At 37.2% G+C, this 21,910-nt stretch overlaps 1 protein-coding gene across 2 annotated transcripts; it reads right to left on the reverse strand.

Moving 5' to 3' along the window:
• Positions 1 to 6,873: 6,873 nt before the first annotated feature.
• On the reverse strand, positions 6,874 to 19,628 carry st8sia2 (ST8 alpha-N-acetyl-neuraminide alpha-2,8-sialyltransferase 2). Of its 2 annotated transcripts, XM_084123743.1 has the most exons (6): positions 18,978 to 19,611; positions 15,740 to 15,796; positions 15,205 to 15,357; positions 14,816 to 15,073; positions 11,404 to 11,697; positions 6,874 to 8,160 (listed from the first exon to the last, which is right to left on the reverse strand). In XM_084123743.1, exons 1-6 carry the CDS (start codon positions 19,073 to 19,075, stop codon positions 7,875 to 7,877), a joined length of 1,146 nt encoding a protein of 381 aa, XP_083979869.1. In that variant the 5' UTR covers positions 19,076 to 19,611; the 3' UTR covers positions 6,874 to 7,874. The 2 variants fall into 2 exon arrangements, with proteins under 2 accessions (XP_083979869.1, XP_083979870.1); XM_084123744.1 differs by lacking the exon at positions 15,740 to 15,796 and having other exon boundaries at positions 18,978 to 19,628.
• Positions 19,629 to 21,910: the final 2,282 nt, after the last annotated feature.

The raw sequence follows: 21,910 nt of genomic DNA on the forward strand, positions 1-21,910 counted from the left end.
GCTGGAAAACTCAAATACGCTATTGAATGTACAGGTCATAACCTCACTCACCATGTTCTCTCTAACCCTGGTTTGAATAGATCGGCAAAGAAGATCAGAAAAACGCGAAAGTATGACATCATCACAACTCCCGCCGAGCGTGTCGAGATGGCACCTTTAAATGAAGAAAACGACGAAGACGACGACTCGACCCTGTTCGACGTCAAATACAGGTGAGTGCTTTACCACAACTTGCATTATGTGCAATGACATGAAATTAAGTCTCTTGTATTAACGTTTGTCCTCTTTTAGTGATTTAATTTGTAGTGCCTTACTTTTGCTTGCTTGATGAAAATTGATGAAATTGACATTTTAAAAACAAATTCGAGGGAAGGGGAATAATAGTTCAGCTAGTGGAATGTGGGTCTGGCTGGCTCATATTTGATTTCTGTTCAAGTCTGCCTATCAGATACATTCAGCCTTACCAGGAAAACAAGATTATGTTTCTTTCCTGATGGCTGACAATTCTGTCTGCAGTGCAGCAACATATTTTTTCTCCAGTAAACACAACATTTTAAATAACTTAGTAGCAACATAGTGAGAACGACAGGGAAATGGTGCTGAAAAATAGAATTTTCTAAGGACTTTTATCTCATTAGAATAAAGTAGACTATTAATGGAAAAGGCCTTCCTAAGCTGTGCTTTAACATGGCACACTGCTATATTCTCATTAAATAAGACCAGTGTTTTAAAACCCAGTAGCTAGTTGTTTATTGACTGTGAATAGTCTTGGTGAGTGACCTCACGGGTCACAATGGAAACAGTTGTGTTATTTGGAGGGTTAGTGAGCGTCAAGAGTGGGCTTCTCCCTTCCGTCCAATTGTTCTTTGACTGAGAACCTGCTTCCTTTTTGCTGGGTATGGCTCCCTGTTTATCAGCTTTTTATTGGCAATGTGGCAAAAGTGTGAGGCCAACCAGTTTGACAACTTTTATTTTTAATGCTTGAAACTTAATATGCTTTTTAATTGACCTAATCCTCTTATTTAAATTCTTTGCTTACTCATAGGTGAATGAAATGGTGCACTCAGAGTCACTGTTGAAGAACCCCGGATACCCCTGCGTGTGAACACATCTCAACAGGGACCTTTGATTTGATTCATTTCCTCAGAGCCTTGAAACCTCAATGGAACATGGCGACAAATTATATCAAATGTTTCTTGGTGTATGGATCCGCATTCCAAACCAACAAGAAATCTGAAGTTTTATGAAAGGAACATTTCTGTTGGAAGCACAGAAAGATAATCAAAAATTGATGAAAAAAAAAAAAAAAGTTTTCTTTGCTCCTAATAAAGGAGGCACTAAAGTTAATCCCCCACAAATCAGTTATTGCTCTAATTATTGCACAATTATTTCATATTTTTCCTTTATCCCAAAAAAAAACATTCCTGTTGTTTGGTAGAAAGTCTGTAATTCAATATGCATAATTGCTCTTGAAAGTATGAGGCAGCTTGAACATTACTGTCACAGTATATCACATTAAAGCTATTTTAAGTATATTTTTGGAATGTAATCATATAAATAATAAAAACATAATTGCAATTATTAATTTAAAAACCCTACACATGGAGCTCAAATGTTAGGTTAATTAAAGTTGTTTTACTTTAAGTGATTTAGCTGAGCTTGAATCAGCCCAAAGTTTCAAATGAAATAAGATATGCGATGTTATATGGTTGTTTATGCTCCAATACTGAAAATGTTTTTATTTTACCCCTTTATTGTATACTATTATCTGTATATATTGTATGCAAATTATTCATCTGAAATAGTTTATTTTTAGAAAGATATTTTGATTTAATAAGAGTAATATGTTTCAAACATCCTTATATTTGAGAATTATTAATGTACTAACCACTAATCGTGCATATTTACTGTATAAGGGTTGAATGTATGCCTGAGAGAGGATGTGTGTTGTTGAGTTGGGAGAATACTGTTTCCATGATGCTGCTTTCTGAGGTTGAGGATTGTTTTTATTGTCACATGCACACCTCCTGTTTTAATTAACTGTTTTTTACAGTGGAACACTGCAGTGCCACACATCATGAAGGGTTTTAGCTGTTATACTATGCCAGATTTAAAAAGTCTTTAAAATATCTTAAAGCTACAGTGATATATTGATATAATAGTATGTGACTTTTCCTTACCTTCAGTGTGACTTTATCATATTTTGATGCTCCTACTAAGATGTTAATGTGAAGGACTCTTGTCCAGCATCTAAGGGCCAATAAGAATTGTATTGAATTATAAATGATGGTGTAGCTGTTTTTTTCTGACTAGTCTAAAACTGAAGTCAAATATATGATTCTCTCTCTCTCTCTCTCTCCCTCTCTCTCTCTCTCTCTCTCTCTCTCTATTCTGTCTTTGTTCTAATTGTTTCCAATTGCCCTGTGCATTTCATACAAATCTGAATTCATGCTTTGAAGTGAAGGAAAGGAATAGGATGCTTAAAGTATTAAATGCACAGAATTGCTGAAGTGACTGCAAAACGGTTAAGATGAAGATGAAGGTGTTTTCCCCCCTTAGCATTCATCATAAATTGAACACGTCTTAAAATACATGCTTTAACATTCTCCTGGTTTTGTCTGACATGTTTGTAGTCTAAACACTGGACAAAAAAAAAAAAAAAAAAAAGTTTTGTTATATCAACAATCTTTCTTTTCAAAGCAAACTTAATGTCTGAGCTAATTGTAAATGTTTGTTTATGAAGAGTATCAAATCATAAATGTACTTTTCTTCATTCTTGATTAAAATAAATCCAAAATGCAATAAAAATCTTAATTGAAAACAAGGTTTGTCAAATGTGTTGTTTAAAGCGTGGTTTTATGGCAAGCCGTTTTAACATTTAATCCTTAAAACATACCAGTAGACCTACTTATTTTTTAAATACTCCATTACGTATAGTACATATTCATTAGCTACTAGTGGATACTACTTATTTATTAGATCTTATTTATTTGATACTGCTACTGATTCATTGGATACTATTTTTTTTTTTAGATAGGCTACTAGTACTTATTCATGAGAAATTAGTACTTATTCAATAGATACCAGTACATATTAGATAGTACTTGTTTATTAGATACTAGTACTTATTTTGATAGTGAGTAGTAACTATTTAATTGTTATTAGTAACACATCTCACATTTTTGCCATTGACTTCTATTGGGGTTTAAGTCTGAATGTGAGTGAGATAAGATCTGCCTCAAACTTTTAACCAGTAACCTCCTACAGCTCAAGCATGAAGCAACAAGCAAAACAAATTTCCAATTTGTCTGGTTTCTCAATTTATCAAGCTTCAGCTAGAGCAAATTTATATTATATCCAAAAGCCTGTTTACATCAAGGAGGATGACTATAACGATAACCCTAGTTCTAAAAATCGTTCTAAATATAAATAGCAGAGTTCACACCACAACTATAACGATGATGGCACAGTGAAACAATATCGTTGGAATTGCTGTCAGAACGATTTTTCCAGCTGATGAACGATAAAAATATTGCCAGCCAATCAGAATCCATTCTGCTTTAAAGAGCTCGCGCATTTAAATCGATAGACGACAAAACTCAGCGCACGATTTGAATAAACAGAACTGGTGTGGACCATAGACTGTATAAAACAAGGTGTGGTCACGGTGAGGAAACCGTGACCACACCTTTGGATGTTTGCATCTATTTTTATAATGGCCCTTTATTGATACACCTGCATGTTGATAGCCTAGCCCTCTTAGTTTTTGTCACTTCATGCACATAAGAAAGAAAAACTTCAAGATTTACGCATTTCAATTAATAGTAAAATTCCATCCAATTGAATTGAATAGCATATTCATATTACGAATTAAGATTTTTAAACGAGTAAAAAAACCTAGAGCTTAATAAAACATTTGAAATAAATTTCATAATAGAACAAGGGAATGGACCATTTAGTTTGTGATTTGTATTCATAAATTTAAAAAAAGAAAATACTTTTAAATTTAAGTTTAAGATTTGTTTTTTTACTCATTTTAAAATTCTTAATTCATAATATGAATAATATGTAAGGATTATTCAATTCAATTTGATGGAATGTTTACTATTAATAGAAATAGGCAAAACAAAATTGAGTGCAGGAGGCAAACACATTTTGTTCCACACAACACAATTCTGGCTTTAAAAATTTCATTTGAAGGTTTATGTGGAACTTTAGTGTTAAATGAGCCCTTCATCCTTTGTGGCTGTTCCCTTCTAAATTAACTTAACAGAATATTGTAAATTCCCCTTTTGCCTGACATAAAAGGGCTTTTTTTTCCCCCGTGATAAAGTTTTGTAAAAACAAACGAATCATTCTACGGGTAGAGCTACTCCTCACGCGTTGGTTACCCACAAGACCTTAAATCACACCACATTTCCAGAAATAAGCCTAACAAGACATAACTCCACATATTTCTCATAAAATATCGTCTGAAATACTGTTATGTGGCTCACAGATCATAAATTGTTTCACTTTTCCCAGACCGGATTCATCTTGTGGCATCCTGTGCTAAAGTTGTTTTCTCCTCAGTTCCTGTCTTTCTTTTTCTTTAAAGTCTATGACGCTTTATTAACTGAATCACTTTCTTGTAAGTTGCATCGGCTCAGAGATCCAGCATCCAACCTAATATGCATTCGACTAGGCAACAAGGATTTACCACAACCTGTCTCAGTTTTACCACAGTGAAGACAAAGAAGCTCTCATCTCCAGAAGCATCAGAGCTATTTTGGGTGTAGAGTTAATAGGGTCCCTAACCACACAGGTCATCCAATAAAAACAGAAACAAAAGGATTCCCCTTTCTCCTCAAAACCAGACACTGTGGTAATCATTAACACATGAAAGCAGGAAACATGGACATCTCTTCCCCACGTGCTCCCAGCTGTGGCCCGCAGTCAGTTGCAGTGTAATTGAGTTTAGTCATATTGGTTACAGACCGTTTCTCTCTCTTTTTTTTTTAACACAGGGGTGCTTTTACGGATAAATGTGTTCATTATGCCGGATAGCCTGCCGAGACACAATTATCTATTTTTAACTTAAATGGAGACATAATAAGAGCAACATGTAGTGCACTGAATGCTTCATGTCAAAAACACGACAGATCACATGGGTCAGAAAACATGAGAAGCCCCTCTCTGGGCTGGCACAGAAATATTTCAAATACTTCACTAATTTTGAATAACTCCCTCTAGAAAAAATGTCCAACTTCTATGAAAAAGTCCTCTCAGCCTTATCAGGCCTCAAAGCACATGTAGCCTAATTAAATTTGTCAGCTTGTTTTTGGAAAAATACGTTTTTTTGGGTCAAAAAACAAGTGTCCAAAATAAAATCTTACTCATGTTGGTTTAATATAGTTGTGAAAAACTTTTGAACAATTTTAAAGAAGTTTTAAGCCAGGATTAGGCCTTAGTTCAATTAGGACATTTAAGTGCATTGCATATACATTCCTAAAAAAACATTACATCTTGAGACGAAACAATGGCACTGACATATTTTAAGATATGCCAGTGCAAGTTGCTTTCAGTTAAAACAGCTTAAACATTAAAGCATTTTAGTCTGGGACTAGGCTTAATCCTTGTCTGTGAAACCAGGGGAATGTTTATTAAATTTAAAGTCTAAACTAATGCCATTTGATACCATTAATTAAAAGAAAAAAGTTAAAACATATTTCTTATAACATTACAATAAATATTACATTTTTCCAATAAATCTCACTCCTCCATAGGCTTCTCTGTAATTTAAACTCGCAGGCCCAGAAAGTTAGTAAAGACATGTTTAAAATAGTCCAAGTGACTACAGTGGCTCAACTTTATCAAGCGACAAGAATGTTTTTTGCGCACAAAAAGTAAACAAAAATAACAACTTCATTCAACTATTCATTTTCTTCTGTGTGGGCCTCTGAGTGAGTTCACGTAGTGTAACAGCGCAGTGCTTCTGGGTTGTACGTCAGAACGTAGGCTCACTATTGGCCAGCATCACACGCATCACACACATGACCAGCGTCAGCCAATAGTGAGCCTACGTTCTGACATACAACCCAGAAGCGCTGCACTGTTACACTTACACTACTCTCAGACTTCATCAAAAATATCTTAATTTGTGTTCCGAAGATGAACGAAAGTCTTACGGGGTTGAACAACATGAGGGTGAGTGATTACTGACAGAATTTTCATTTCATTTTTGGTGATTTTTGCCTTTATTGTGATAGGATAGTATAGAGTGGTCAGGAAGCGAGGTGGGTGGACAGGATCGGGAAAGGTCCACAAACCGGGATTCGAACTCGGGTCGCCCGAAGCGCAGCGGCACTATATGCCGGTGCGCTGACCACGAGGCTATTGGTATCGACAAAGATGCACATTTTTAAGCCAATATACACTACATTTCCAATATTTCTTTAAAAAAAATAAAATTAAAGATTATATTAAATAGTTTTACACTGTTACACAAGATCATTTGTTCTTGTGAAAATATTTAAGCAGCACAACTATTTTCAACATTGATGAATGATGATAGTTAAAATGAATGATTTCTGAAGGATTATGTGACACTGAAGACTGGAGTAATGATGCTGAAAATTCAGGGATAAATTAGTTTAAAATGTGTATATATATATATATATATATATATATATATATATATATATATATATATATATATATATATATATATATATATATATAATAAAAGTTAATTGAAATTGTAATCATGTCACAATATTAGTTACTGTATTTTTGATCAAATTAATGCAGCCTTGGTAAGAATAAGACTTTAAAAAAAAGTTTTTTATGGTAATGTTCTTACACACACAGTCATTATCACAGAGGCCAGATAAGTACAGCAGTATGTTTTTTACTTATAAGTTATCACAAATACATTCACTTAAACATGTAATATGCGTCACAATACAAAAGAAATCCAAATCACCTTCCCAAAACCCTCCTTTATACAGAAACACTGTTTGCGATCCTAAAACAGATACTATGTGGCTTTAGCAAATTCAAAAGTTTACATACTCAATGTCCCTTCACGGCTGAACATTCTTGAGCACACATGAGTGTGTGAACAGCTGGGTGTGTGCTGGATTTGGCTCCAGTATCTCAGTGTGTGGCTCCACAGGCTCTGATAGCTGCCTCACTGTGCAAACATGTTCCTCAAGTATTACAGCTCATTAATGCAAACGTTTTCAACGCCCGCTAAAGGTCACAACACTACTCGCTATGTCTTTCTAAGGCAACTTTATCAGCATAACTTTTTTCCTACTTCAGGCACTAAATTGTAAAGTATTGTCTAAAAGAACACATGTAGCAACATAGTGGTAAAACCCCTTTATACTGTTTAAATGTTAATTCTAAGTCTAAACTACCATGTTAAATGCAAAAACTTTCTACATTCAGCCACGCCGTCTGTGGGCTTAACAGACACATCGACTGTAAAGGCAACAAATAAATGACATTCCTAATTTAGACTTTCCTTTTTTACACAAATTGTCCCAAAAGACTAAGGCTGAAGACCCATTTTATCACTATGCTCCCATCTTGTGGCCAAATATGGCATACAACTAAATCTGAACAAATGAGACACTTAATGAAGCATGTTAAAAAAACATGGAATATGAAAAACACCCTTAACACACACACAAAAAAAGAGCCTTATTTGGGGATTAAAAACCTTGTTAAGGTTAATCACTTAAGAAACCCTTGCCCCGTTGATATATTGCATTCTCACATTTGGTCAGAGATTTACCTGGAATATTCAGGTAATCCAGATTTTTTCACAGCATTTCTTTCTTAAGGTCCAGTGTATAAAACCATTTTGAATGGGACTGTAAAAAAACTCATGTTGGCAGTTCACATGGTTCCGTGTGCAGCCGCAGCGCCCCCTGTCTGTGAAGAGCACTTAAAGTTCGAAATTCCAAAGGCATTGTATGCGGACTGGCTCTAGATGTGTAGTGGTAAGTTAGCGTGTCGTAGTAGTGATACTTGACCGGTTTGCCGTCAGGTCCATGAGCGAAAGGCCAGAAGCCGTACAGGTGGATCTCATCACAAAAGCGTGTGGCCATGGTGTACATCAGGAGTCCGGTGGTGGGCCTTTTGATCTGGACATGATTGGTCAACCAGTACCTGTAAGAAATTCGATGATTACAAACTTAAGAAGTTTATTCTTTTATACAATTAGTATGATTTATACTGTGTTATACTTAAAATATTCAGAAAACCTAGAAAATCAGACACACTACTGATCAAAAATACAGCAACAGTAATAATGTGAAATATTACAATAAATAAAAAAAACTATTTTAATATATTTTAGAATATAATTTATCCCTGTGATGCAAAGCTGAATTTTTAGCATCATTACTCCAGTTTTCAGTGTCACATGATCCTTCAGAAATCATTCTGATATGCTGATTAAGTGTCCAAGAAACATTTATTATCATCAATGTTGAAAACAGTTGCTGTGTAATATTTTTGTGGAAATTTGAAATATTATTTGAGATAGAAATCTTTTGTAACATTATAAATGTCTTCACTGTCACTTTAGCAATTTAATTTGTCCTTAGAGAATAATAATTCTTTAAAACTTTCGAACAGTAGTACATTAGGTTTTAAACAATCTAGTGACAATCTAAGGGAACATTTACACGACAATGATGTACTAAAAACAGAAAACGTTTTCCAATGCATTTTTCGCATACAGACGACAATGTTGTCAAAGCGATCCCGTTCACACGGATCTGTGAAAACGACTAAAAATGCTGTATTCTGCTGCCAGGCCAGTAGTTGGCGATGTCACTTTGTAAAGAAACACTACGCGCCTATAGACCATAGACGCTATAGACTGAACACATAATACGCATGCGCATGACATCACCGCTTTCACAAATGCGCAATTTAGACGATAACGGTATCGTTTTCAAAAACTGAAACCTGTTTTCTAAAGTTTGCATTTTCAGGCCCCAAAACCGCCGTTGTCATGTAAATGAGCAGCCAAAACACACAAAAAGTTTTCCATTTTTAGTTGAAAACAGTGTTGTGTAAAGGCACTTGTTTATGAATTATATTATATATTATATATATATATATATAGTGTATTATAAAATCCTCAGATTGTTAGCTCAGCTAAGGTTATTAAAAAAGGTGCCTCAGCTGCATTTAAGCTAAATCCCCCTTTTTAAATATTCTCATGCAAGCCCCACCCACATCCAAACCTGAGGGTTGTGCAGCTCTTCCACGTTTAAAAGGAGGAGATCAGACAATTGAACAATTTCCATTAAGATGCACTGAACCCTCTCCAGTCCACTCACCCCTGAATAACCCTGAATAGGGCTCTCTCTGTGTATCCGTGAGGTGCCATTCATTCAGGACGGCTGAAGAAAAGGGGAGTCTGGAGAAAAGGAGTTTCAAATAACAAAGGGGTTTGGGATCCCATTTTTTAAAGCTACCTTTGGATTTTGTACATAAGGGCTGAGTACAGATGTCTTTAGGAGCAGTTTACACGACACCATTTTCAAACTTTATGAGATCTGGCCACTCATGTACACAACAGCAGCATTTTGAGGGCCTGAAAACGCAAACTTCTGAAAATGAGTTTCAAAGTGTTTGAAAATGATACCGTCATCATCTCCATGTAACCTACAAAAATATGAATTTGTGAAAATGTTGACGTCATGTGCATGATCGTTTTCACGGATCGTTTTAACAACACTGTCATCTGTACACGTAAAATGCGTTAGTACATTACTGTCATGTAAACGTACCTTACATTTCAATTCAATAACTCCTGATAACAGTGGCAACAAACACTCTAATGATTTAAAAACAACAACATTCCAGCGCCTGATTGCCTCTTTATTTACCATAAACGAATGAAATGAATACTCTGCTATAGTCGACTGAAGTTTTTTAAAGATTTTTTTGGGTGATTTTTGCATTTATTGAATGATTGATTCATTGATTGTATTATCCGTGCCGTGAGATGTTTCAAAAAGTGGTGGGGACAATATCGACCCTATCAAAAAGTAACAAGCTGAAAAAGCCTGAGAACTTTCACTGAAAACGTGGTCGTATAAACTAGATTGTAATTTAAAATGACATGAGGGTGAGTAAATGATGGTATTTTGTTTTTGGAAGAACTATTCCTTTACAAATATACTTCTTTTTTAAATCATTTGAACAACTACAACATATAGTTTATGTAATTTTTCCTCAATACACCACCCACTGAACAGCTGTCTCTCACTTGACCTTTAATCTGGCCCACAGATGGATCTAAGAAAAACCATCCTCGGCTAGGTGCATTACCACGATGGTGGGTTCAGACACGGTTCTGTGGGAGGGCTGAATGACGGTCTTGAAATATGCAGAGGTCAATGGAGGAGGCAAAGGTTGAGCTATTTAAAAACCACCGACTACAACTGAGCCCAGAGGGGCTTGAATTTGTTGAGCGAACTAACAAAAGATCTTCTGTAATATATAGATGCCTGTTAGATATATAGATGCCTGAGTGCACTTAGTGTGTGCCCTCATCCATTTACAGGAACAGTCTGTGGTCGTGGGGCAAGATGTGAATGTATTGATGCCTGAACTATAAATAGCGAGAGGCTTGATACACCTGCTTTAGCCAGCATGGATTTGAGTAGTCTTAAAGGGATAGTTCTCTGAAATGAAAATTCTGTCATTAATTACTCACCCTCGTGTCGTTCCAAACCCATAAGACTTTCATTCTCTTTGGAACACAAATGAAGGTCTTTTTGATGAAATCTGATATATTTCTGTCCCTCCATTGACAGCTACACAACTACCACTGTGACGCTTCAAAAAGTTCATAGAGATCGTAAAACTAATCCATATGAATTGAACGTTTTAGTCCAAATTTTTTGAAGAGACTTGTTCACTTTATATGATGAACAGATTTAATTTAGGCTTTTATTCACATAAATATTGATCAACTCACTCATCAGTTGTGGTAAACAGAAGCTCAAGCATGTTTGCTTGACATGCAAGAACCAATAAGGTTCATTCTTGTCTTACGCAGCACGTTTGAGCTTCATGAAGAACCAATGAGGTTAATTCTCATGTTACAATTATTATCAATGTTTATATGTGAATAAAAGACTAAATTAAATCTGTTTATCATATAAAGCGTTCAAGTCTCTTCAATTTGGACTCAACCGATCTATTCATATGAATTAGTTTTACGATCTCTTAATTAACTTTTTGAAGCATCAAACTGGTAGTTGTTTGTAGATTTCATCAAAAAGATCTTCACTAAAGTCATACGGGTTTCGTAACGACATTAGAGTGAGAAATTAATGACAGAATTGCAATTTTTGGGTGAACTAACCCTTATGCATGGGCACATACCCTCTGACAGCATGGAGCAGGCGCAGGGAGGGGAAGGCGGTGCGGACGTTCATGGTGTGCAGAAGAATGAGGCGGATGACCCACTGCACTCGCTCCTCTCCTCCTTTAGCCATGAAGGCAGGGATCCACAGCACACTCCCACTGAGGCTCTGCAGCCTGTGGACGAAGCGCTGCACCCACTCCTCACTGTTCAGGTCCTGAAAGGCACGCTGGACCACAGAAGGGTTCATGGTCACCAGACTGGTGCGCAAGCCCACATCAGCTGAATACTCCTCCACTGGAGCCAGGTTGCACCTTGGAAATGCACACACACATACAGTATACATATGGTTAAGTCACAATCTCAGGTTAGGCGGGTCACCATGCATGGACACACACATTACAACCCCCAAAAGTTCAACGTTTAAACAGTGTATAACACTGATATAGTAATTCCTTTTGGTCAGCCTTAGTTATCTTCATAGTTAACACTTCAGCAAGCTATAAACATAATTTTATATCACATTATATTTTAATTTCATGTTATATAAACATACACATTAGACCCAAAACATTCTACACAAATATGTCAGTGTAGATGCTATAAGCAAGCGTTTTGCATTTTTGTGGTTGCAGAAAAAGATGCTTTAACACAGTGGTTCTCAACCTTTTTTTGGGCCAGCGCCCCCTATCCATTATCCAGGTCCCTTGCGCTCTCCATGATATGATGACGAGGAAGTATCAGCAAAGGATTAATTGATTTCTAAGCATTAGCTTTACAACTAGATATATTTATGGAGATGAGAAATAAAAACCCACCCTGTACAGCTATGATCAGCTGTTCGGACAAACTTCCAATGTTGTTACGGAAAGGCCGAAGCTGATCGGTTGGTTTTTGTCACATGACCTGCTGTGCGCTTGCCATTCTGAAAAGTTGAGATGTTTTCAACCGACCGCATCGCTTCTATTATGAGCCTACATTTGAAATAACGAATTTGCACGCGCATAAAACGCGTTATGTGAACGGCCCCTGACTGGTTCGAGTCGGCATCGCTGCGGAGTAGCACGTACGTACCTGCACAGTACCAAGATGCCTGCAATTTAATTTACCGCTAGAGCGTAAAAAGTTACGGACTGCAGCTTTCATTTATAATTAAAAAGCATGTCACTAAAAGCCAAATAACAGATTTGATTTGACTGAACAGTGGGAATATTATTATCAGTTTCCCAGAGAGCAAAAAAGCCATCTGAAGTAGAAATTAGCCTAGTGACCAGATGTCCCGAAACATTCGGGACAGTCCCGAAATCTAAGCTGTTGTCCCGAATCTGGCCCTAATTGTCCCGAAAATTATACTAAAGCAAAATCTTGAGTAGATATTGTCTGATAAAACATTAAAAACCGTCCGTGGAGGTTGAGTCGTCCTGCACCCAGCCCCAGCCGGCTGCAGCATCTTTTTTGTTTCTTTTTTTTAAGGTTTTACAAAGATACCGTATGCGCAAATTCAGATATGCATTGATAAGTGAGCGCAAGTGTCTATTTAACAACTTTCATGTCCATTTTTCAAAAGAGTGCAATAGTTGAGTTCAAGAAGTAAAACTCCCATTCATTTTCTCCATTGGGGTATTTTTTAAAATGATAACATAACCATAATGTCAGCTACAGGGTTGTTAATCCATGGTATATGCTCTTGTTGAACTTCAGCACTACTTTTTTCTTTATTCATGGTAGTGTCATTGGGCAGACCCACACGTGGATAGTCTCAGGATGTACGACACAGGTCTCATGGATGACCTTCACACCAGACTTGCTTCATTTTAAAACAAGTAATTTATCTTACTATAAAATACAGCATAATATTACACTATGCATTAGTCATACATGCAGAATCCTCCAAAAGACTAAGCAAGCACCTTTTACAGCTCATCCTATCATTTAACTTAAAAAAAAACAAAAAAAAAAACAGAGGTGACTTTAAAGCAAATACCAAGCAGGGTGCTGGCATTATCATCTTGCCACAATACCTGGAAAAACCTTTCAACACTGGCACCATGCCGACTGCCGAGGCTTAGCTGTCACAGTCACACTCCCACACAGTTTTGTCCTTGCCCAGTGGAACAGCCATGCCATCCACACAAGAGGGATTTAAGTTCCTACATTACTTAATCTTTGAGGCTCTATATGTCCCTGGACTGGGGTTGAATGACATTAATGTCCTAAGAGCACATCTGGGCTGATGAGACTCATTTAGGATTGAGAATTTCACAGTATTACACTAGTGTAGGCACATGAAGCACACTTGCTGGTATTTTAAGCAAGCAGCTTTCGACCGTAGGCAGAACATTTTACAGGCAAGTGAACTTTAGTCACTTTCGGAAGACAGCCTAATTATGTTTCCAAGGCTATGGCTTAGTATGACTTGTACAAATGTCATATTTGCTCAGCTGGTCACAAATTGCAGTATGCATCACCCTTCAGTTCTGAAAGCCTTAAGACTTTGTGAGTCAAGCCTGGTAGTACTACTGACAGATATTTGTGTATTTTGTCACATGCGGATCGCAAGCTGTTTGAAACAGTATTTATTTAAAGCAGTGGTTCCCAAACGCGGAGGGGGGAGCGGCAAGGGATAGTGTACAGTCAGCATTGTTATGCAAAAGACACATCTTCAAGGTGATTGAAGACCACGTTGCGAAATTATCCTGCTTATTATGTTGTGTGGCTACCTGCCACATAAATAAATAATTGAACAAAATATTAATTTGACATTTTATTACCTCAAGATAACTTGAGACACCTGCTTGAACGGTCTGAAGCAGTTGTTGTTGTGGAATAACAGACCGCTAAAGGGCACGATTGTGAATCAGAATTGATTATTGCAGGGAGCCGTGCAAAAAATATAAAGATCCATGGTTCAGCACGAAGCATGGACAAGTTTGTGAAAGGCCTGCCAGTGCCAGGTAAACGTAAAGCAGATGATGAATCTACTTTAAACATCACAACTACCAAAACTATGTGTTTTCACCAGACGCAAACGACACGACAAAAGCTAATAGAACCCATTATAAACCGTATTGCCGTCTACGCTGGACGTGGCGCGTCGCAACAAATTCCGACAGTAAACTGTTGCCCCGTTCCATTTCTGATGTACTCCAAGGCAAGAAAATATGATGAGGCATATCTCGCCCTTAGATTCACCAGCACAATGGATAATGAAGAGACACCACAGTGTGTTGTGTGCCTCAAAATGGAGTAATTACTTCTTTAGGAGCTTGTTTTATAAAAAAAGCTCTACATTGCTAGTTATGACATAATTATTCTTTAAAGCTGGTTTAGGTTGGTTTGTTGTTTGATTCCAGATGAGAACACTTACTAACTATCTAAGTTACATCACAGGTTGTCAACAGATGTTGAATGTGACAGAAGACAGATGTTTACCTAATGACGAAGTCATGTGAATCAATCTCTCTGCCGCAGCTGCTGTTCAGTAATATCCCAGAGTTCCCTACGATGGCACATTGTTTGTAATGCTGGTTCTTCATGGGGGACACCGTCGGCAACAGTTGGTACAGGTTCTCAGAGATGTTTGTGGTGCTCTGGCGGTCAAATATATAATGAATTACATCCCCCGGTTTAAAGGTGCTCTTAAGAATTGAGATGTCCCTCTCAGCATCCAGGAACCTCAAAATGTTTTTCCTGGAGGGAAAGTGAAGAATCATGACGCTTTATGAATACTGAGGAAAAGACTATAGAAGTTTTAACAGGGAACCACATTATACATTCTTCACAAATGCCATACTGTGCATTTGAAAAACATCGAGCCATACCTGATGAGGTTAGACAGGGTTCTGTTGAAAGTCCATTCAGGTGAAGATGAATTGCAGGTTTTGCTCTTTATTCCTGGCAGTGGAATTGGAGAGGAGACTTTGCTCTTTCTATAGGTAACTAGAGTAGTAGGGACAGCATTCAGGACTGAATTTCTGAAGAAAAGAAAGATCATAACTGTGTTTATATGCACTTACCATACATCAGTATTAGCAACTTAGACACGGCTACAATATCATCTGATGTGTTTTGGTAAACCATGAAATCAATTCTCAAAACCCTGATGAAACAGTAATGCAGAACAAACAAACAGATCTTGAGAACGTGTAAATTCTCACTGATATAGTTTTAGTAATTTAAAATCGAAATAAGTAACATGTAAAGAAACAGAAAATAGAATAAATTTAAAATTTAAATTTCTTGCATTAGTTTTAGAGGGCAAAAAAACAAACTGGCTTAAATATTTGGCTGGAAGCAACAGTGACATTTTCTCTGGAAACATAAATCATAAACGATATAACAAATCAGATTACAAACCTGTCGGACTGAAAGACAAAGCTTTTTAAGTGAAATCTCTGTGAATCCTCAATGTTCCTAAGAGCAGAAGGCAGAAAATATTCATCATCTTTATCCAGTAATATGACCATTAATAATGCTCTGAAATCACATCAGTGAGTAGATAATTGAGAAAGAGGCAATTAGACCTCAGACTGGAACAAATACGTAAAATTGAATTGGGATGATGATCATTATTATTTAGCACTTTTATGCGAGCCATTCCACTTATTAACTCTTTAGAATATTTTCATGGTACAAATCCAAGGACATGGCTAGTGTGTTTTTACCCTTGTTATTTATGAATCATTTCATCAACTTTCATCAGCCATTACTAGCACAGAGGATGTTTAGAAGGAAGATTTACTACAACAACCAAAAGCAATTTCTTGAAACTGTTTGAGGTGGTCAGATACATGTAAACAAATATGTTGGTCAGTGTGAACTCAAATAGAAGTAGCAATTAAAAAAACAAAAAACATTACAATTTATATTCATACTTTGAGGAATCACATTCATATAACGGCAAGGATTAGAGCCGTTCACATACCTACTGGGTGCCAATTGAGCAAATCAGTCCTATTTGTCTACCATTCACTGCAATGTTCTCCATCTTTCCCCCAAAGTCATGGCTACGTGCATTATTAAGCAGACAGAGCATTGATCTCTTAAAATTCTGGGGAGCAGCTTCAAATGCAGATTTAATGGTGGTTTTGCTTCAAAGCGCTTATAACTGTTCTGAGAGATACCCCTTAGATCCTTTGTTTGATACTGCAATTTAGAATATAATTCCATAAATTATAAATCTTACCAATAACTTAAGCAAAAAAATAGATCATAAGTGTCATCTAATGCCTTCTGACAGCTAGTAAACGAGGTGTGAAATTTCCAAATTGGGATTCGTCTCTGGGATATATTGGGTTAGCAAATATGAGGGAGGAAATATTCCCTTTGCATGCTTAATGGATAAACTGTAATTAGTGCGGCAGAAACATGAAATAAAATATCACGGTACAGAGCAAACAAGCCAAATGCTTTGCATAAAACGCCAAATGGCAACTCAAAGTATCTATTTAAAAATGAATGACTACATGTCTTGGCGGCACACTCTTGTTTTCTCATGCAATTATTCTTGCAATTAATCCATCTATGCACAAACATTCTTCTCACTCAAGAGCTTTAAAGTGTATGTCCCGAGACAGCAAGATTTGCAATTATGTAAGCCTGAGGATTTCTGCTACAGGGTTCAATTATAGCTGAGGAAAGGCACACTGTTCATTTTTGTCTCCAATCTGTAGCTTTAAAGCCACAAATCAAACAGTAATCCCCTATATGCCACAGACCACAGATCAGACTGTCTTTTCACTTGCATGAATGGGTCCAAACAGAACACACTCAAGAGTAGAACAAAACCACAGACCAACAGCCATCCGTCACAGAGCAGCAGGGTCAGCTGCATTTATCTGATGACTCCCATACAAGGTTTCACACTCAGCAAAAGTCTGAATGACACATGGAGATCAGCCAAGAATAAATAATAAGAAACTGTATGTATATTCAGCAAAACCAGTTCCAAAATGCATACACTGATTGATCCCTCTGCTGTTAACTAAATCTGAATGGATAAGAGATTAACCTAAAAGGGTCAGTTTACCCAAAAATAAAAAAAAATCTTAGTTTTAAGTGGTTTAATCAAAGTCTTCTGTATTCTGTAACTATTTTAGGATCTTATTTACATACAAACATTGCAATACAAAGCATCCTTGAGATTCTGCTGACCTAATTTGAGTGCTCTATTCCCTGATCAATATTTATGCTTTCAATGGAGGGACAGAAATCTCTCAGTTTTCATTAAAAATATCTTCATTTGCATTCCAAATACGAGCGAACGTCTTGTGGCAGGGGTGTCTAAACTCAGTGCTGGAGGGCCACTGTCCAGCAGAGTTTAGCTCCAACTTGCCTCAACTCACCTGCCTGAAAGTTTCTAGTGTGCCTAGTAAGACCTCGATTAGCTGCTTCAGTTGTGAAACTGAAAACTCTGCAGGACAGTGGTCCTCCGGGAGCAGAATTGGACACCCCTGTCTTAAGGGTTTGGAACAACATGAGGAGGATGAGAAACTGATTTTGGGTGAACTAACCGTTTAAAGGCTTTAAAATATCAAACACCCCCTCCAGAATGTACAGAATCATCTATCAAATTGATGTGATATCAAACATGTGAGGTGTTCCCTCAAATTAAAGTCCCACATCCACAGACTGTGGCTTTGCAAACAATAGTCCTCGGGACAACACATTGTCTCCCTCCTTTGACTAGACACAGTATTACACTGATTGATGAAAGACCAAGCCAATCCTGCTGAAAAATACAGTTTAAAATGTATAGTCTGTGTTTTGGAACGTTCTAGCTGGTCTAAGCTGGTTGATTGTTGGGCCAAAGTGGTTATTAACTGGGCCAAGCCAATCATTAGCAGGTCCAAGGTGGTCATTAAGTTGGCCCAATGTGCAAATTATCTCAGACTAGCAACAAATCAGCTCTGTAGGGTGGTCAGGCTGGTTTTTGGAATACCGTAGCTGGTCAGACAGCTTAGACCAGGGGTTTTCAAACTGGGGTCCAGGGACCCTCCGGGGAACGCAAGATAGTGCTAGGGGGTCCTTGGAAATGTAAAAAAAAAAAAAAAAAAGGAAGAAGAAAAAGTAAAAATGTATTTATTAATTCTTTTGAATTAAACTCAATTAAAAACTTGATTTAAATCGATAAAAACTTATTAAAATAAATAAAAATGTTTAAATACACAAAAAAATAATATACCAGTACAATAGCCTAGAGGAGGGGTAAAACCTGGTTTAGACCACCTAATGATGACCAACTAGAAACCAGTTCTTTTCCAAACCCCCCCCCTGATTTTTCCAGACAAATACACAAAATAATTAGGTAGATAAAATACAGTTATTTTCTATTTTCTCGTGTAGCCTATATTCAGATCAAGCCAATAGCCTACAGCCCATAGTCCTAAATGGACTGTCCATTGTTTGGGCTTCTATACAAAGTCTCTCTTGATAAAATCAAAGCACGGTGGACATAGGTCCTAAACAAAAACATCCCATAAACATAGATAGAGTACAGCTGTGCATTAAAACAAATAGAAAGACAAGAAGAGAATGTTATATTTAGGCTAACTGTATTGTTTATTGTAGGTTAATCGAATTCAAGGCTACTTACGCGATTTCTTCCTCCACTTCCGATATATCAGATATAATAACAAATATAACCAGGGCTGTCCCGATTCCAAACATCAGTATTCGGAATTCAAAAGACATGACTTGACCGCCGTGCGATTCTACAAATGCGTTGAACTATAAAGCGCAATAGAAATCTGTTCTTCTTTCACACTGGGTTCTTACGCAGGGCAACACATGTAATGTTCCTCAGTCTCCTCGACAAAGCTGGACCCATTCTAATAGTCCGTGCAGGTTAACGAACAGTTGTCTGCGTTAAATCGGCTATCACGTCCATCAGCTTCTTCCACCTTTACGAAAGTAGTGAAGGGAGGGATACGGCAAACGTGAACGTCCTTTCTTCTCTTCTACTCCTGCCGTTACTCCTCGGAGATCTGGTTGGTGGCAGTTCCCTTGAAACTTTGCCTGCAAGGTGCATAAACTCACATATGAATGTTATGCATTCAGATAGGCTAAACTGCGTTCTTGGTAGGCTATATAGAGGAAGAGGCGTGCATTTAAAATTGATTATGAAATATGAATCCACCTCTCTGTCTTGCTCTCTTTGTTTCTATTTGACAAAGACACACGTTTGGTTTTCTACGGTGAGGACTTTCTATTGACTTCTACATTAAGCTAATGGTCTCAATAAAATGGCTAATGGTTATTATAACATCTAATCCTACAACCGTGTCCTAACCAGGTGCGACGCGACAGGGTTACAAGGCATTTTTCTGTCCACAATGAACCTGAAAACAGCTGCACGACGCGACATAATCAATCACAAAACACAGCCAATCAGAACCGTTCTCTCCGTTTGAACGCTCTCTCACGCTTCAACATCCACGACTTTCATTTTATGGTTTTCTTTTTGGAACTTTAGGGATTTGCCCAATATAAAAGCCTATACAATATTTCTCAACTTCCAGCCTTACCTTGTGTTTGAGTTTTAAAGTCACCATGAAATCAACTTAGGCATTTTTACATGGAATATTGCGGTAGGCTGTTAATTATAAATTACTTATCTGTGAAGATCATATTATTATTTTTAATGTAAGTGTAAAATAGCTTCCCCTCCTTCTTGCAAAAAAAACCCCATCTCTTTTCTTCACTGATGACGTGTTTATTGACGTGAGGGCGGAATAACCTGTCAATCACATGAGATTACAGCAATAGCAAACGACAATGATCCAACGATCCGATCAAAAATGAAGTCTTGTCTACTTTTTTTCACTTGCAGATATGTCAAAACAGGGAAGAAAAGACTATCACTTCTGTTTCATGCTGTCTGGAGCGGTAGGCTAATTTGGTCTAATGAGAATTCCGCGTGGGCAGGGCTACGCAATATCAAGAAACTTTGTTCAGTGTATTTTCACAGGAGAAATCCAATCATTTCAATAGAAATCCATGCAATCACAAATTTCATTTAAGGGGGAAGATGCAGATTTCACAACGTGGTCAAGTTTGTCATGGATTCACCACGCCGACCAATAGCTGCTTTATTTGATAGTGACTTCTGTGTGCCTCATACATTGCCACGCAATTGAAAATAGACCATGAACCTCTTTTGTCAGTGAAATTCTACCGATTTTGCTAATGTGACCACATTTTAACAGTTTTTGTACAGCGAACATAACTGAAAGCCTCTGAGACTTTGGCCACATCCCTTTTTAAAAATATGGTGGATATTGCTGTGTATTTATAAGGAAACAATAGTAAGAGCAATGCGGTATTATACATCTGAGCATCGCCTGTCATAGCTGGTTAGAAAACTAATTTACTTGCTGGAGGTCACAATGTCACTGTGCTAATGCGGTTTTGCTTTCATTGTTGGGACATTTGGTCATTTAACCCCGACTACAACACACACACAAGCTGACAAAAGCACCTGCTGCTTCAGCCAACAGTCCTTTCAACCCAGATTTTGATCGTCTCTGATTTAATTGGAAGGTAGTAAAATGCGTTTTTGTCAGCTGGATATTTCAGTGATCTACAACCCTAACACAATTAGGCAGTATAATTGTTTAATAGCTAAGATTGACTGGTTATTATCATCACTTAGCACACCAGATTTTATGGGAGGTATTACAATTTGCTGTGTGCACCCAGCAGACATATCTAGAAAAAGAAAGCTGACAAAATTTTACTTATGTGAAGAACATGGATGACAGTTTTCACCGTCTTCCATCCTCAGGAATACACTGACATATCATTTCTAAACCTACAAATGAAGAAGCTTCTGGCACTGTGAAAGGTTTATGTTTATATCACTGTTTCCTGCCAGGTCTAACTCCCCCAATGCTTATGAAAATATGCTGCTTGTGTAGGCCAGTGTAAGTTTGTATTAGGTAATACTGATATAACAGTAAAGTGGGACACTGTGGGATGTTTATTCTATTTATTATGATGCATGTATGATTCAAAAATGCATTGATTTATGATTCAAATATGCATCATACATCACTGTCATCCAATGCATATTTAGGGTGAACCTAATACTGTTTTTACACATAATGATGGAAGAGTAAACTGAAAGGGTCCCACTTTACCTGTATTCAGCCTATTAACTGATAGTTGTATATGTCAGTTATCTCCAGTCCCATTTTTATCTTAGATAGATAGATGGATAGGTGATGGATGGATGGATGGATGGATGGATGGATGGATGGATGGATGGATGGATGGATAGATAGATAGATAGATAGATAGATAGATAGATAGATAGATAGATAGATAGACAGACAGACAGACAGACAGACAGACAGACAGACAGACAGACGGAATCTTATTGGAATCATCCTGATAAATGCATGTTCAGCGTGCTGCCAGAGATGACCTAGAAATGGTGATATCCATAGAGAAAAGAGTAAGGAAAGGGAAAAGGGGGTCATCTTTCTGCCATATTTTTAATTTGTCCTCACAATTGCTTCATAGGGA

Source organism: Abramis brama (genome assembly GCF_963993115.1).
Source record: "Abramis brama genome assembly, chromosome: 9".
Taxonomy (NCBI): Eukaryota; Metazoa; Chordata; class Actinopteri; order Cypriniformes; family Leuciscidae; genus Abramis; species Abramis brama.

Excerpts from the sequence above, each read along its gene's own strand:
- st8sia2 (XM_084123743.1), bottom strand. The coding sequence starts at position 19,075 with ATGTCTTTTGAATTCCGAATACTGATGTTTGGAATCGGGACAGCCCTG. Across the intron at positions 15,797-18,977 it reads GAAGTGGAGGAAGAAATCGC|GAACATTGAGGATTCACAGA; the intron begins GTAAGTAGCCTT and ends TTCTGCTCTTAG. Across the intron at positions 15,358-15,739 it reads TTTGTCTTTCAGTCCGACAG|AAATTCAGTCCTGAATGCTG; the intron begins GTTTGTAATCTG and ends TCTTTTCTTCAG.